This window comes from Harpia harpyja, chromosome Z, assembly GCF_026419915.1.
Source record: "Harpia harpyja isolate bHarHar1 chromosome Z, bHarHar1 primary haplotype, whole genome shotgun sequence".
In the NCBI taxonomy this organism is placed as follows: Eukaryota; Metazoa; Chordata; class Aves; order Accipitriformes; family Accipitridae; genus Harpia; species Harpia harpyja.
Window position 1 is genome coordinate 84,475,148 of NC_068969.1, and position 17,005 is coordinate 84,492,152.

At 36.2% G+C, this 17,005-nt stretch overlaps 1 protein-coding gene across 6 annotated transcripts in view; it reads left to right on the forward strand.

The window, feature by feature from the left end:
- Window positions 1-17,005, forward strand: part of PTPRD (protein tyrosine phosphatase receptor type D) — a 1,297,083-nt gene that overhangs the window by 1,178,369 nt on the left and 101,709 nt on the right. For all 6 annotated transcript variants that reach the window (XM_052775887.1, XM_052775885.1, XM_052775888.1 and 3 more), the window contains 5 exons: window positions 1,339-1,456; window positions 6,541-7,128; window positions 7,558-7,658; window positions 8,550-8,809; window positions 13,578-13,668. In XM_052775887.1, coding sequence (XP_052631847.1) covers window positions 1,339-1,456; window positions 6,541-7,128; window positions 7,558-7,658; window positions 8,550-8,809; window positions 13,578-13,668 — 1,158 coding nt within the window. The remainder of the gene's footprint in view (window positions 1-1,338; window positions 1,457-6,540; window positions 7,129-7,557; window positions 7,659-8,549; window positions 8,810-13,577; window positions 13,669-17,005) is intronic.

A 17,005-nucleotide genomic window follows, 5' to 3' on the forward strand; every position in this document is an offset into this window, starting at 1 on the left:
CAATTCGGTTCTGAGATGGAGTCTAAGGGGGGGAGGGTGTAGGGTTTTTTAATGTGTTTTTATTTTTTTTGAGCTATTTTGCCCACTTGTTCTGATAATTACCTTGTTATTTCTATGTTGCTAATACTGACTTGCTAATAACTGACTGTAAATACAATGCTGAATTCTAATCGCATGTGTACTAAGCTCATACCCACTATCTTGAAAAATCCATTTATTGTAGATAGTCTGACCTGTAATTTTTTGCATTAACTTTTATGGTTGTTGCATCTGAGGGGTGTGTGATTGCACATTCACCATTTCTTCTAGTTGCATAAATATACCATCTCTCTAGAAGCAGTGAAATTTAGTGTAAATCCATTCAGGCATGTGAAAATGCAAAGGAGTACTCCAGTGGTTACAGACTGGAAGCTCATGAGTTGGGAACTTTGGGCCAGTCAGTTGCCTCCAAATACTGTCCTCTTATATTTGCATATAAAATTTATAGATATCGTGTCAAGGCTTAAATTCCTCTAGCTGCCCTTACAGCATGACACAAGCTTAGTTTATTTCGGGTGTCTGGCACTTCACCTTCTTCGGTGTGTGTATACATGTGCGTGCACAGGCATGTGTAAAAAGATTTCCCTTGCTTTGACACTTACAGTTTGATCTTGCTCCCATTCACTTGTACTAGCTGAAGAGCTACTTGTTTTGTAGCTGCTGTCGTTAGATTGAGGGCCATCAGATTTATTCTCTGACCAGATTTTTAATGGTGTTTTAGGTAGTTCTTTTAGACCTGAGGAGTGAGTTGTTTCTGAAGTCCTTGCACAAGCCAACCAGTGACACAGGTTGCAGTGAAAGTGTTACAAAAGTAACAAGGCTTTCTTGTTCAGCTAAGCCATCATTACTTACAAAGTGTGGATACAAATGCAACACTTTTCTTACTAGGCATTTTATAACTATATCAGTGGTGTCCTGTGAATGACTAAGTTAAATGGAGTTTCTCATATCTACATATGCATGCATTTCACAATATCAGTAGTATTCCTGAGGCAAGGTATTTCAGAAGGCTTTATTCACTGTTCACACCACTAAGCCTTTGGCCTTGTGCCTTAAACAACCTGAGGCATGCTATTTAGAAGTGTGCTGTCTTTTATTGCTTAAGTGAGTGAATCATCGTGCATTATGAAGTATTTCACACAGAACAGTCTGTTGGTGCTCTCAAATGCTTGCTATCACTGCCAGTAGCACAAAAGCGCACACACTGTGTGTAACATACAGGGGTTGTCTGAAGGATTCCATGCTCTCCTGGAAAACAATCTATTTTTAATAAATTGTTCTTGTTTTATTTCATCTTAGGAAATGATAATTTCTGGGCTTCAGCCTGAAACTACATACTCCTTCACTGTGACAGCCTATACAACAAAAGGTGATGGAGCACGCAGCAAGCCCAAACTGATATCTACTACTGGTGCAGGTAATACTCACATACCCAGTAATCTCTGAATAAATTCTTTGACTTTTCCTGCTAGTGTTTTGCTCCTACTATTTGGAAGTCTCTTGTTGTATAAAAAGTGTTTGTAGGACATAGGGTTTTCTGTTTCAGTATTTGGCCTTTTGTTTATTTAGGTAAAAACAGAACAAGTGTCCCCCTTTGTCCCTTTCTCAGTTCAAGATGTGGCCAAAATATAATACCTAACTTTATACTTCCTAGTAGCTCTTCAATTCTGATTGGTGTCTTCTTGGAAAGGAAAAAGCAGAAATTCAGAGCTGAAAAGGATATTTGAAAAACTAGTGAAGGGCTTCTCAAGATCTTTGTGAGAGCAGCAATGTTGCTGCCTGTCAGTAAGAACATTGAAAGAACCTATCTGTATGACAGTCACAACTTATCTCAGAAGAATGTGATTATTGAAGCAGAGAATTAGAAAACAGAATGAAAGTCCAGCCTGTGAAACCCTGAAACCCATAGTGCTTCAGTGGCAATCTGAGGCATAAACTGGGGCAAAATACACCATTCCACTGTGTTCCGTCTGCATTTGACCACAGGTGTTACTAGATGGTGGGTATCTTGACTGCATGACCAATTCAGCTGATTCAGTTAGCACTGATGGGATAAGCTGAATTGCTTTAGGTAAGGAACAAACTTTTTAAAAGTTAAATGGTTTACTGTAGCACAGCTTAACCAAATGATGCCAATGCAGCCTTAGTGTGGTGTTCACCTACATGTGTTCACGGCCTGTAGGTGTTCATTTTCTGGGTTTTGTAGTATAGCCATTAAGGATATTCTGTTACAATCACATGGAAACCTTTGCAGCACCTTACAAGCTCTCTTAATAACTCTGTATTTTTTATGCTAATATATAAAGTCCAAAAGGCATGTGTATTTGTATTTATACTGATTGACTCAGTTTTTAAAACAATCACTGAATGTAAAGCACATCTTGTACTAACGTTAGAAACATCTATATCCATGTCTTATCAGCTTCCTTGGAAAAATCTCAGACTTCGTGGCTCAATATATCATATAGTTTCGTTTCAGATTTTAGAGTAACTTCTAGTCATTACTCTTGACTGATGCTGAAACCTACCCTCCAACTTCTTACCTTTCCTGAATTCTCATGGTCTGGGGAAAAAAGTGATATATGCTCCTCGCTTGCATTTGAACTTGATTTAAAAAAACAGACACTTGATCCATTATTCTTTTTCAAGTTCAGTTCCCATTTTAAAAGAAAACAATTATATAGATTATAATTTGGTTAGTTTCTAGACATAAACATAGGCCATGCAAACCTGCTTGCAAAACTTAAAGCTTCTGTGCATTTAGTCCTTATTGACTATTCATGTTTCACTCTCACAAGATCTCTGATGCTTCTACTCTAGAAAGACAAATAAATCCCATATCCCATAAAACCCTAAGTGACTGAAGAGCAACTGAGAATCAGAGACATGCCTGTAAATGTAATACATATTACACTGTTCTTGCTGTTTACTTTACCCTGTGGACAAGTAATGTTTGTTCCTGGTCTCTAGGATAATAACTAGTTACCATTTCGCTCCTTCATACATTCCAGGTTGTATGAACACCTCTTCAGTTGCTGTTACAGCTTGCTGTGGTTGAGCTTTTTTTGTAAGGAAAATTCTTATACAGGTTTTTGAAAAAGGAGATAACAAATATAGTCAGTACCAAAAGTTTCCAGCTCAGTGTCTTTCTGTGAGAATATATGAGGCAGGTGAAGGAATGGTGCATTCCTACCAGGGGCTTGTAGGTCTGAAATACACCCTCCTGTTCTCTGAGAGTTTCCATTTGATTTTTTTTTTTTTTCCTAAAAAGGAGCTATTCAAATACTACAATAAAGCAAATGAAGGATCTTACTTCCTAGTCTGATTTTTAAAGATTTAGGTCAGGTGCAGCTGGATTAGAATGAGTGAGATTATATCCATAAGAGATGTGAAAGGAGAATAAAGGTCTAAATGTTTGTTGGAGAAGCTTGCTATTCATAAGATATTCAGATGGTAAGTAACTATTCAGCTATGTCCAGTTAGTGATATAAAAGCATCATTTACATTTTTAGATGGGAAAGGTTCACCAAATGTAAGTGAGCCTACAGTACAGTAACTGCAGTTATTAGTGAAGTCACTGAATGCGGTTAATATTTTCACTCCAGTGTGCTTTTGTCTTACATTTCATTTCCTCTCCGAGTTTTTGAAATCAGATGAAAGAAAAAATGTTACTGAACATTTCCAAGTCAAAGTATTTGAAAATCTTAAATTACTTGGGGCAGAAATTACAAAATATGTGGTTAACAAGACCTTGATAAAAATTAAGACTTACTAAGTGATATCATACAATTTTTATGGAGAATTTAATCAGACCTTTAAATTCTGGGTCGTAGTAGTTGAAGAATCTCATAGCACAACCGCTTGTCCAGTATTTAGAATTTACTCTCTGTGCTAGACAGCACTCTTGAAATACAGATTTCAGCTAAGAGGAGAAAATTTATGTTAAGATGGTGGTGTACTGTATAGCAGCTAACAGAAACAAATTACTTCAGGTAATTTGGCAAAGACAGCTTGCATGAACTTCTACTAGTAATGGCATGGCATTACAACTGTTTGGTGTAATGACTCTTGCAAAGGGGTGTGTGAGACACATCTTGCTGTGTAGTAACAGAGGTGGATTTCACTAGATCAGAGAATATATTTTTTCATGGTCAATTTCACTTAATTTGGGCTCTATCAGACGTTTCTACATAGAGCTATTCCATGAGGCTGCTGTATATAGGACTGCATAGAATCCTGCCATTTGTCCCACCAGACTGTAATATTCACGAGTGATCATACTAAAAGAAAATGTTAACTGAAAGCTATCTGGAAATAAAGAGAGAGAAAATTTTCTTACTCTATCAATAGTTGCATGTTAACAAAAAGGAAATTCATACACTCCACAAAATCAGATAGGCTCCATATTTAAAAAAACAAGTGACCATTGTTATTTACCATTTTAATCACAGGGTGGTTTATTGGATAAGTAAGCTTTATTAGTTCCCCTGTTCTGATCAAGAGCAAGTAGTAATTTCTTTCTTTCTCTGTAGTTACCACAAAGATTAAAAAATAGTTCTAGCTGTGATGTCTGCCACGAGAAAAAAAAGCAATTTATCACAAAAATAATTTAGTGACACCTTCCAGCAGTCTCTCCTCTAGAAAGCTGAAGGAGTTATTCTATTTGTGTGGACTCTTCTTCTCTTTCATATGCTCCATTGGTTTCAGTAATAGTTATAATGTAGAGAAAAATATGGCCTGCAAAAGGCATTCACAGCCTTTTCTTTGTTCCATAAAGGCTCATAATAATCAATGAGGAAAAGTCAGAACTAGTCAGAGAGGTATTCTTTATGCAGCAGAAAGTGTAGGAAAAAACTTACAAAATTCCTGGGAATAATACTTGCAGGTGAAGTAGACACTTAAAAGGAAGGATATTTGGAAAATTTATATAAAAACTAGCTATAATTCTTATGCAATTAGAAGTAATGTCACGACTTATGACAGATATAATGAGGAAAGAGCTTATTAAATGCAGGATTTTCTTCAAGCCATACCATTCCTCCCTCCTTATTCCTAATTCATTACAGAATGGTAATCAGAACTTCTGACAATAAGAATCTGATTTGCTGGTTGCCTGAGAACTGAAGATAAGTAATAAAATCCACTGAAGTATTTTAATACAGGAACCAGAGCTCACAGTGCAGCAGTTACATTCACTTGGGAAGGCCTTGAATGCGGATGGAACTAATTAGTCTTCATGGAAGACTGTGATATCATGGCACTGCTACTCCCAAACCATTCCAGTCTCTTGACCTGTCAGGCATTGGTACACAATGTACACCAAATTTCTAAATAGTTGTGGATAAGCTTCATTGTCAAATAAGTCATTGTAATAGAAACAGACTATTTTTAAATAGAAATATTAATGAAAATATAAATTAAATATATATGTATATAAATGAATATGAATAAATGAATAAATAAAATAAATATATAAATTAAATAGAAACAGTAAATGAGAGCAATTGATATCGGGACTCCAATAACGTACACCATATAAGTTGTGTAATGGGATTTCCCCCTTGATTAGGGCTAATTCGATCCTCTAGACTGAAAGTCCTCACCACACTTACCGTCTGAACTTCTCTGAAAGACAAAACATCAGTTTAGACCAATAGGTCCCAATTAAGGATTTGAGTGTATCTGGTGTGCAGGTTAAGAAGCACTTCCAATTTAGTCTTCTTCAAAACAAATCCAGTTCACATGCACCAAGACCATGCTGGAAACTAAATCATATGTGATAAGACAGGACAATCAAGAAATTAAATTCCAAACTATGCTACTGCTCCAAGCTGAAACAGCCCATGCTGGAGGTTTTTTGTGTATGGAAAGTGGAATGATAGGGTTCTATCATACATAGTAATGATTGTTGATGACAAGGTTGATCTCACGTCCCTTGTACCACATTTATCTATCAATGGCAAAAGTTATGTTAGACACATCTAGAAACTTGTAATTTCTCCATTACTACTACTACGACTACTACTACTACTATTATTATTATTATTATTATTATTGTTATTATTATTATCATAAATTATTTTTCCATTTACAGGAATGGCAGAAATGTGCCTTGGATTAAATTAATGAATACTTATGACAATACTCTTTTCTTGCAAGCAGGGATTTGTAAGTGAGACAGAACGATTCATAAGATGTCTGTTTGAAGTTTTACTTCTTGACTTGTGTTCCTAAGTCCTGTGCCTCTGAATGTTCTCTGTATTTAGAAATAATGGTAAGGGAAGAAAACAACAAACAATAAATGTCTTTACTATCATAGCTCATTATATTGTATGACTCAGTAGTGCAGGAGGCAGACATTATTTCTTCATAAGACAGTTATTTGTGTAACTCAAAGTGAGGGAAGAGAAAATTTATCCCTATTCCTGCTAAAACTAGCCTCAAGAATTGTACATGCAATTCTGTTTGTATTTATCATCTTTAAATAACATTGTGCTACAGTTCCAGGCAAACCTCGGCTTGTGATTAGCCACACACAGATGAACACGGCTTTAATTCAGTGGCACCCTCCTCTGGACACTTTTGGCCCTCTGCAGGGTTATCGCCTGAAGTTTGGTCGCAAAGACGTGGATACATTTACGACCATGGAGTTCTCAGAGAATGAAGATCACTTCACAGCCACAGACATTCACAAAGGAGCTTCTTATGTCTTCAGGCTCTCAGCTAGAAATAAAGTGGGCTTTGGGGAGGAGATGGTTAAAGAGATTTCTGTTCCTGAAGAGGCACCCAGTGGATTTCCCCAAAATCTCCACTCGGAAAGCTCTACTTCTACATCAGTTCAATTAACTTGGCAGATGCCACTCTTGGCAGAGAGAAATGGCATTATCACGAAATACACCATCTTGTACAGAGATAGCAGTGTTGCTTACCAGCCAGTTGAACTCCCTGTTGTTCCTGCTGATACCACTATGACACTTTCTGGCTTAAAACCAGATACCACATATGATGTAAAAGTACGTGCCCACACAAGCAAAGGGCCTGGTCCATATAGTCCAAGTGTCCAGTTCAGGACACTACCCGTGGATCAAGGTAGGATTTGTCTGCTTATGGCGTTGACCTTTAAAGGAGTATCGGTCTTTGGATATCAGTGTTTTTGAAGCTGTAAATAAAACTGACCAGCCCATTCATAAAGATAGGTTCATCAAATACAAAAGGTAAAGTATGTAAATCTTAATATGTTTTGGATGCCTTAGAATTCAGTTGTCCCTTGCCAAGCAAGTTCTGGCTAACTTCTTCACAAATTTTTCAGGTAAGGAAAATGTACGTGTTGGGTTGTCACTAGATAAGAGTGAGAATGAGTTAAAATGTGATATTTAAATATGAGCAAACAGGTAGGAGAATTGAATCTTTGTTATTTTTTGGCATAAATGGAAAGCTAATACTCCCAGGTAGCAGTGGAAATATGACAAGATCTAAGCTCCAAGATACTGTTTATATACATTGTTTCTTTTTTTCCAGCAGTGTTTGCAAAAAATTTTCATGTTAAAGCAGTAATGAAGACTTCTGTTTTGCTGTCCTGGGAAATTCCAGAAAATTACAATTCAGCCTTGCCTTTCAAAGTAAGTTACTTTCTATTTGTATGAGGGAAACTATAGAAACTAGAGGATGTCATTTACCTGGTTAAGTAGCTTACTGAGCATGTGGATTTTTTTGGTATTGCTGTATTTAAGAATGCAAACTAATCAGCAATATCGACTCAAGCTGTTAAATACAGTTATTTGGCAATATGAGCTTTTTACTGTTGTGGCAGTATTTCAAAGTCAGGCTTATACTGGTTGTTATGCATGGTATGAACACCTTGCTAATTTGTAGTTCGTTGCTACTATATTTTAGAGAAAACAGTGAAAGAAAAGAATGTTTTTCTTCTCTTTTTTTGTCATTTCTGTAGTGGCTGTAACTGAGTACCATTTTGGGTTTTGTGTCCTCACATTTACAGCAACACATTTGTGAATTATAACTCTTCTACTCCACTAACTATAGCATTAGGCAGATAAAGATACTCAATGTAACCTGCAGACTGGCTGGCATTTCTTCTGCATCATTCCTCATCACTTGTCATCTCAGGCAGTGGCAAGTGAAGATCAGTATTTTATGAACTAAATGTTGCAAAAACGTTTCTGAATAAGGAGTGTGAATGAAAAAGTCAAGGTAGCATGAGCAAGTGTGCCTGGATATAAATGCTGGTTTCAAGCAACGCTACTGAATTTGAATAAGTGAAATTAGATTTTAGGAGTGCTTACACTGCTTTAATTTAATGTAGTTCTTTTTCTCCCCTGAAAGTGAGAAGTTTAATTGCAGTAGTGGATTCAGTACTATCTTACAGCCTAAAATGCCCAGTAGCTTTCATGTTAAATTTACACCTAGGTTCATTCCTGAATTCAGTGTGACAGTATTAGTTGCCTTCTCTTAGTAACCAAAACCACTTTCAATTATTTAATATATTAACTTAGATCCTTTACGATGATGGGAAAATGGTGGTGGAGGTTGATGGACGTGCTACTCAAAAGCTGATCACTAACTTGAAGCCAGAGACATCATATTCATTTGTGCTGACGAACAGAGGGAATAGTGCTGGGGGTCTTCAGCACAGAGTGACAGCAAAGACTGCACCAGACGTGCTTCGCACCAAGCCAGTCTTCATTGGAAAGACCAACTTAGACGGCATGATAACTGTGGAACTTCCAGAAGTACCTTCAAATGAGAATATAAAGTGAGTGAATGAATGACATACCATTGTTTTTATCTCCAGAAAGATGATTATTCTTACTGTTAATAAAATCTAGAGCTGTAGTGGTGGACCAGGACTTTATTCTTCATAATGGTACAGAGTACAGCACTCTGCAGTAGGATTTGGACTAATACTGGACTAATATTTGACAATACTAAACTGGGAAGTTCTGTTGAATCTCTCAAGGAGCAAGAGGCCTTGCAGAAGGATCTAGATAGATTGGAGCATTGGACAATCATCAGTGGCATGAAATTTAACAAGAACAAATGCCAGATTCTATTGTTAAGGTCCCTGAATGCATCTGGAGGAGGGCAGCAAAGCTAGTGAAAGGGCTGGAAGGCATGTCCTGGGAGGAGCAACTAAGGATTTTGGGCTTGTCTGGTTTGGAGAAAAGGAGGCTAAGGGGCGACTTCATTGCTCTCATTGCCCTCTGCAGGAGGGGAATTGGAGAGGGAGGTGCTAACCTCTTCTCCCTGGGATCCAGTGACAGGACTTGTGGGAATGATTCAAAACTGCACTGGTGGAGGTTCAGACTGGACATTAGGAAACATTTCTTTAGTGAGAGGGTGGTCCAACACTGGACCAGGCTTCCTAGAGATGTGATCAATGCCCCAAGCCTGTCAGTGTTTAAGAGGCATTAAGACAGTGCCCTTCACAACATACTTTAACTTTTGGTCAGCCGTGAAGTGGTTAGGCACTTGGACTAGATGATCATTGTAGGTCCCTTCAAATGGAACTATTTTATAAGTTTGTCTCTTAGCCAAGTATGTAAGACTGAGTAAAATATAGATGGAAATATAAGGAGAAGGATTGTCCTTTAGTTTGTAGTTGTTTGTCAGAGTACTTTTGTGTTTCATCACTGATTTCAAATGGCAAAGAGGGATTAAGGAAGCCAGTTATGTTTTGAACAATGTATCCTCTCAAGAAGAGTGGATAACCTGTTGATGGGTAGCTGCCCTGCTGCGGCACCTTGAAGTACTCAGACTTAGTCATTCCAGAATTACACGGAGTTTTAAAGAATAGTTACTGCACTTAAATTAATTAAGATGAATTAATTCTGACATTTTTTTGTTAAAAGGAAAATCTCAGGTCCTCTCCACTGGTCCCAGAAAGAAAACGGGAGATTTTGATGAAAAATTTGGCAGAGTTTACTAGAGGTTACTTAGATTTGGGGGAAAAGGTGCTGTGCAGGTTTAAACAGCAGAAATAGGACTAAAAAGCTGACAGCACATGGTCAGCAGGGATTAGAAAGGTTAGACAATAAAGATTTGCCAAGAAAACATGAAGCATGGTACAATCAATAAGTGTTAATGCTCTGCTTATAGTGGTTCTTGTTGGTCTATAAGGTTCCCATGTGTCATGTAAAGGAAATGGGGAGAAAAATGAGCAATTCATTAAATATTGTTGGGGATTCAACTTGACCTCTCCCTGGTGGATTTTTACTGATGGCTTTGTAGAAAACTGCTCCCCTTTTTCATTACTGACTGAGGATTTTGAGGCAGGTGAGGTCAAGAAAGAAATTACTTTGAGACATTAAAAGGATGAAAAACTGAAAAATGTAGTCATTATCATTAGATTGAGTAAGATGCAGTCAGTAACAAATGCAGCTAAGGAAGACTGAAGATGGAATGAGTCAAAAAAAGATTTATGAGGCAGAGCATTCACAGAGAGAAAAAAGTCCAGGGTAGCTGGTCAAACAATAGCAGAAGATAGCAATGGAAAAAGAGCCAATGTCCTTCCTTTTATGTCGTGTGAAAAAATGAAAGAGGCTAAGTGACATCAGAAAAGGTACATTAAACCTATTGGGTCCAACTGCCAATTTTGCAAATAATGTATCTCCTCGTTTGATATCTGTTTGCCAAGAAGATGTGATCGGGCTTGAGACAGAAAAACAAAACAACAAAAAAAAGATTGACTTGACCCTTGGAAGCAGGCATAACAAAGCAACTACATACTGAACAGAAAAAGCTTACCTGATGCTTGCTAGAATAAGTAAGATTATTGCAGCTGTAGTCTTTGAATGAGAAGAACAATTTTGGTAACAGTTATATTTTTACAGTTGCTGTTGCTCTATGGGTACATTATATGCTCATGATTGTCTTTATCTTACTATGAAGTACTATACACTGGAAGTCTTTCAATAGTACTAATTACACAGAAGGTGAAACAGTTAATGATTTGCTCTAATGAACTATAGGTAAATACTAATGGGATTTAGGGTAATGTTATAAGAGCCTTTGTAATTTACTAAAGATGGTAGAAGTAATTTTCATTATTTCAATGTTTGATGGCAATACAGCATTGAAATTGGAGCAGAGCTCACCTTACACTAGGTAAAATAGATCTCCTTTGCTGGCATTACCTCCAGTGAGCAATTTCTTCATTTTCCTGTAGTGTTCTGGGCTAATCCAAAGCAATTTTTATGTGTAAAGGACAGTTCATGTTTCTCTGAATCTCTTCTATCTTTGCAAAGTCTTAGGTAAAAACAGAGTTTTATAGAAGACTTTGGCCTTTGTAATACTTGGTAGTTCAACCAATATCCAAGCAAACCCTCCATTTCTCACCCTTCCCACCCCCCCCAAAAAAAGCCACCCTCAAACAAGCAAGTAATAAAGCAAATGATAAAACATGTTTTTCAAGAGATACTGCATTTTCTGGACTCAACTAGAAATAACAGAACTTTGTTGTCTTTTACAATTGGCAGCACTGTATATTTATGTGAACAGTTTCATTTTTCTGCTTGCTGTTGATGTACTTGTGCTTTCAGCTTTAAAATACTTTGTATGTGCTGAAAGTCTTGGTGGATGATCAAAGTCATGAGTGGGAGGCATGCATGAAGAAAGTCTGAAAGAGTGTGAAAGTAACATTTACATGCTGGATGTTCCTTGATTGAAAAAAAAAGTATGAACACTCTGTTAGCTTAAAAAAGAAAAAGAAGAAAAAAAGGATAAGTTAGAGACTACTGTGCAGTTCATCCAGTGGATGTATCTTCAGTGTCTGAAAGACATATAGGGGCCAATTCTCAATTGCTTTTTTGTCTTGATTCTTAGGGATCTGTTAAAGAAAATATATGTAGTTTGTATTTATTGTATACATGGATAAATCAGCATTCACTAGGATTTGTTATTCATGTAACCAAATAATTTTTAAAATACATAGTCAGGTTTAAAATCTGGGCTCAAGGAACTCTTACTGGTTTTGAATAAGAACATCCGTGTAAAAGATGATTTATCATATTGTTACTATAAGAATGCATGCTGCAGATTTTATTTAGATACTGGAATACAGCAAGTGGGCAGCAGTTAAAAATCTGTGACCAACACTTTTTGTTTCCAGCACCTCCTGTTGGAGCTCATCATTTCCACAGAGAAATTTCTCAAATTTCTTAACACAAGAATTAATAAAAGTGTGCATTTGCTACATTAGTTAAAAATCCAAAGTTTTGTTACATTTCCTTTATGGGAAGGAGCTTTAATTGAGAATAGACCATTAAAATGGACCAATGATGAGCACTGGTATGGAAGAAGGATAGTTTATAGAGTCGGTTTAGACTGAGATAGGTTTTGATAAATTGTAAGGCAAGTCCTTTTCTGTAGACTCTTTTTCGTTAATTACTTCAGGTTTTTCAACTGCACTGCTTGAGTAAAATGAATAGTCAGTGCTGCAGAAGGTTGAATAGGCTGTAAAAAATGACAGACTGGAAGAGAAGAAGATGGTCCATGAGACACTAAAATTATCTTCCATGATGGAAAGCCAGAGACACCTTCTTAATAAGATCTGTTGTTACTAGAAACAAAGGAGAGCAGCTTCTTTCCCTCTCCTCAGAGATAGAGAGTGCTTGACTTTTTGACAAGTGTGCTTATCAAGAAGATGTATATTATACCATCCTGGATGTCCTGCTGTTGTGATTCTACTGCTTCTTTCCTCACACTAATGTGAAATCATGGATCTGCCTGACATGTATCCAGGCTTTGTGAAGGAAACAAGGAAAGTGCCATATCTCTGTTATACTAGAAAGTATAATTTACTCATCTCCATGGGGGGGAGGAGGAAGATATTTTCAGGAAAATGTTTCTGATGAAAACTGATATGTGTAATTTGCAAATCCTAGCTGTAAAGAGAGCATACATGAAGCTCTTTTGTCTATGACTGAACAGAATACTTAAGTAGATAAGGCTGATAGGGATTGATACTCTAAAGTAAAGAGTGTGTGGGTGGAGTGTATGCTGTGTCTTCTTTATTTTCTGTTTATAATGGTATTGGCATCAACAAACACATTATGTTAACCTACTATTTTGATTATACATGAAAATGGGGGAAGATGGGTTGATAATTGAGATTTAAATATATGATAATATGTTTCAATTTAGGAGTTTGGGTTTTTTTCCCAGTGTGATGGTGGCAAGGCACAAATATCCCATGGCTCTTGTATTTCAAATTAAATAATAAACTGCAGTCAAACATGTAGGCATTTTAGAACATTGTAATTAAATTTCCTTATACATATTTATGTGTTTACATGAAAAGGCAGGTAGTGCTATTTGGTTGTCAGATGTTTTACACTGGATGTGTTTCAAGAGTGTGATCCTTCACAACTATGTTTGGAAGGCTGCAGTGGCATAATAATGTGCAAAAGTTTGCTCTCAACGTACTGCTCTTCTCTTAATTTCCTCTGAACAGGCACCTACTCCATCAATTTGTTTATTCCTTTTCCTTCAACTTCACTTTTGTCCAACTGTTTCCTTTGCAGAGGTTATTACATAGTTATTGTGCCTTTGAAGAGGTCTCGTGGAAAGTTTATCAAACCATGGGAGAGTCCGGATGAAATGGAGCTAGATGAGGTACTGTATGTTTTTGTTGTCTTCTCCTATATTAAAGAAACAATCTTATTAGTGGTACATGATTAACTCACCAGTTTTAGAAGTTTTGGTTGTCAGGATATTTTTTATTTATATTTGAATTAGCCTGTGGGGACTGAAACAAAAGTTCAAATTACTTAAATTAAAAGACAATAAAGACATTAAGTTGCAATAAAGCACAGAAAGTGTCTGATCTTTGTTGGCATTAATATTTTATTCTTTTCCTATTGTAAAGCATAATGCAAAAGTGCAGGAGGTGAAATGAGTTGTCAGCAAAAGCTTAATCACCAATGTTATGAACGCTAATAAAGGTCTAGTTCATTAGTGGAGTGTTTACTAAGCCTGTAACAAATACTAAATTGCAATTTGCACTGCAATTTAACATCTGAACTTCTTGTGGTGGTTTTACCAGATTCTCACATACTGTAATTCTGGTTAGAAAATTTTTACAGTAGTCTCCATCCTGCTGACAGTTTGTGCTCAGAAATAAATGACTAAAGTAGGAAAGAGCAACATTGTGTCATCATTTGACACTATGAATGACATTAACCCAAAGAGTGGAAGTACTTTCATTTTAGGAATAAGCCAAATAATACTAGAAATCAATTAATTATGTTATTGATATAATAATAATTCCAGGAAGTATAGTGTCAGCATTCAGTCCTGTCTTCTCTTTTACTGAAGGACAATATAGCTCATGTGAACTTTTCTTTCTTCTATCAATCTGTAAATTTGGAATAATGCTAATATTTATCATTGTAAAGCTCATTTGAGAGCCCCATATGAAAGCCCTGTACAAAAGACAAGTGGTGTGGGTGGTGTTACTATTGTTATTGTTGTATCTGCCTAGGATTTTAGATATCATTCAGATCCTATGGTAATTTGTACATGTGATATCTCTGCAATTCAAAAACCAGAGATCAAAGTCAGTTTCTTTACTCCTGATTTTGTGATCTTTTGACTGGATCCTGTCTATCTTCCTATTTTCTTTTGGTGGATTCAAGAGTTTTATGTCACAGAGATGCTTCACCATATGCTTCCCCATAATACAATCACTGGGAACTAACGATCATCTGTGAGCAATCACAAGGCTTTTTTTCCCTCCTCCCATTGACAAAATGGATACCAATTTCAATGTTTGCACCAAAATGTAAGGAAAATAAAGATCTTCACCAAACTAACACTGCTGTAGAAAGCTTCCAAGATATAAACAGAGGTCTTTCAGTCTTTAGTCTGCGTTCTGATCAGAAAAGGCAAAGAAGAATATATACAGCAACAGGAGAATCCTTAATCAGAAGATTAAAAAAAACTGTTCAAAGGAAGGCATGGTTTTCGTTACTGCTGACTGACTGAAGCCTGTGTTTCCTCTTGACCAGTTTCATTTATGTGATCATCTCATTTGATTCAATTGTAGTGATGACTTGCTTTGATCTATTAACTTCTCCCCTTTAAAAGAACTTGGACTGTAAATGCCATCAGCTCATGATCATAGTCCTAGGTGACATCAAATATGGTTAAACAGTAAAACTGTGACAGCAAGATCCATACAGTAATGGAAAACTGATTTAGTATTACCACCCACTTTTAACATCCAAAGATCATAGTCACATTCAGCAGCATTAAGAGATTAAAGGACAGGTGCCAGATGACATCAAACTTTTCGGCAATTAAATTCTACGGGTCCTGCTGATTCGCATAACAAAGGGTCATTTTAATCATCCTGCAAGATGTGGTGCATTAATCTGTATAACAGATTGATAAAGAGCATTTATTAATTCAGAAATACTTGGGTCAGGATGGGTTGTTTCCCACTTCTACTGATATAATTGAGACCACATTGTAGAATTAATGGTGGAAAAAATAAGATATGCATTGACTGGAAAATGAAAATTATTTCTGATAAAGAACTAAATCCCTTGAAAGATCTTTTACAATTGCCACCAACACATATAGTAAGTACTGAGTGGGGAAAAAATCAAAAGCAGGCAGAAACTGTATTTCATGCTAATTCCATCCAGTTTCTATTACTTAAAAGACTGTTTTTCTTCCAGCTTTAGAAAATATATGCGTATTCTTACTAGGTGTACTATTCCTAACAAACATGTGAAAGCAATGGCACAATAAATAAATTTGGAAAAAAAACCCACAAAAACTAACCACACTACTCTCTGAGCAAATAGTTCCTGATGGTCAAGTGTAGATACTTCTGCATATCTTTTTTTAGTGTAGTCTCAGATATCGCTAGTATTAGAAATGGTTGGGAACAGATTTTTCAAAGAGGTATGTTCTAAATACTTTGCTTAGATTGTCAGAAAGAAAGCATTTGCTGAAAACACTACTCTGGAGTGTTAACGCCAGTACATAACTGACCAGTCCAAAAGACTCTCCAGCCTTCTTGTAGTTACCTTATCTTTCTGGTTCCTTGAATCTCAGTTCTGAAGAAAACTAAGAGAGATGCAGAATCTTAAAAGAGCACACAATGGACTAGATATTGTGTATCTGAAAATAATAGTTATTAGAGATACAATCCTTTTTTATTAACTCAAAATTTCATTTTATTTTTAATATCATGAGATCTAGTGACTTTAAATAGGTGTAATGCAAATAAATGAAATATAAACAAAATATTATGATTTGCAGTAAGTATTACCTAGTGGGATTACTTTAGATTTGTAAGCAATAAAGCCTAAAGAAAAGCCTGCATGTTAATTCTTAATTCAGTAATTTTATGGAAATCCTGGTGTAAAGTACAACAGGAGATAAATGTGCAAGTAATGATATTTGGCAACAACCCCATTTATATATGAAACATGAATGAGGCCAGAGGTTCACCTGAGGTCTATTCCATCATGTGTAATCAATGTCACAGGCAAAATTTTTATCTACACACAAACACACCTAAGTTTAGCTGGCCTTAGGTGATGAATAACCACCTTTGAAAAAGTTGAACACGTTTTGTTTGACTCAGGCTAATTAACTTTTAGCATTCATAGCCAAAACTCAGTTTCTGATCACTTCACCCACTGTAATACAGTACTTCAACAATGCAATCTGTTAAATATATGCATTTTATGTTACTAATTCAAATGCAAGAAATAATTAAGATCAAACATTTTTCTTCCCTTTTCAATCTCAATCTAATTTTGATTGTAGTACTCTTGCAGTGTTTTGACATTTTATTATGAGTTATTTAAAATCTAAATTGTAAACAAGGTGTAATCTGGAAACATATGACAAGTAATTTATCTGAGGTAGCCACACAAATAACTTTAAATTCCAGAGGAAACTGTAACCAGAAATGAAAATGTCATTTATCTTC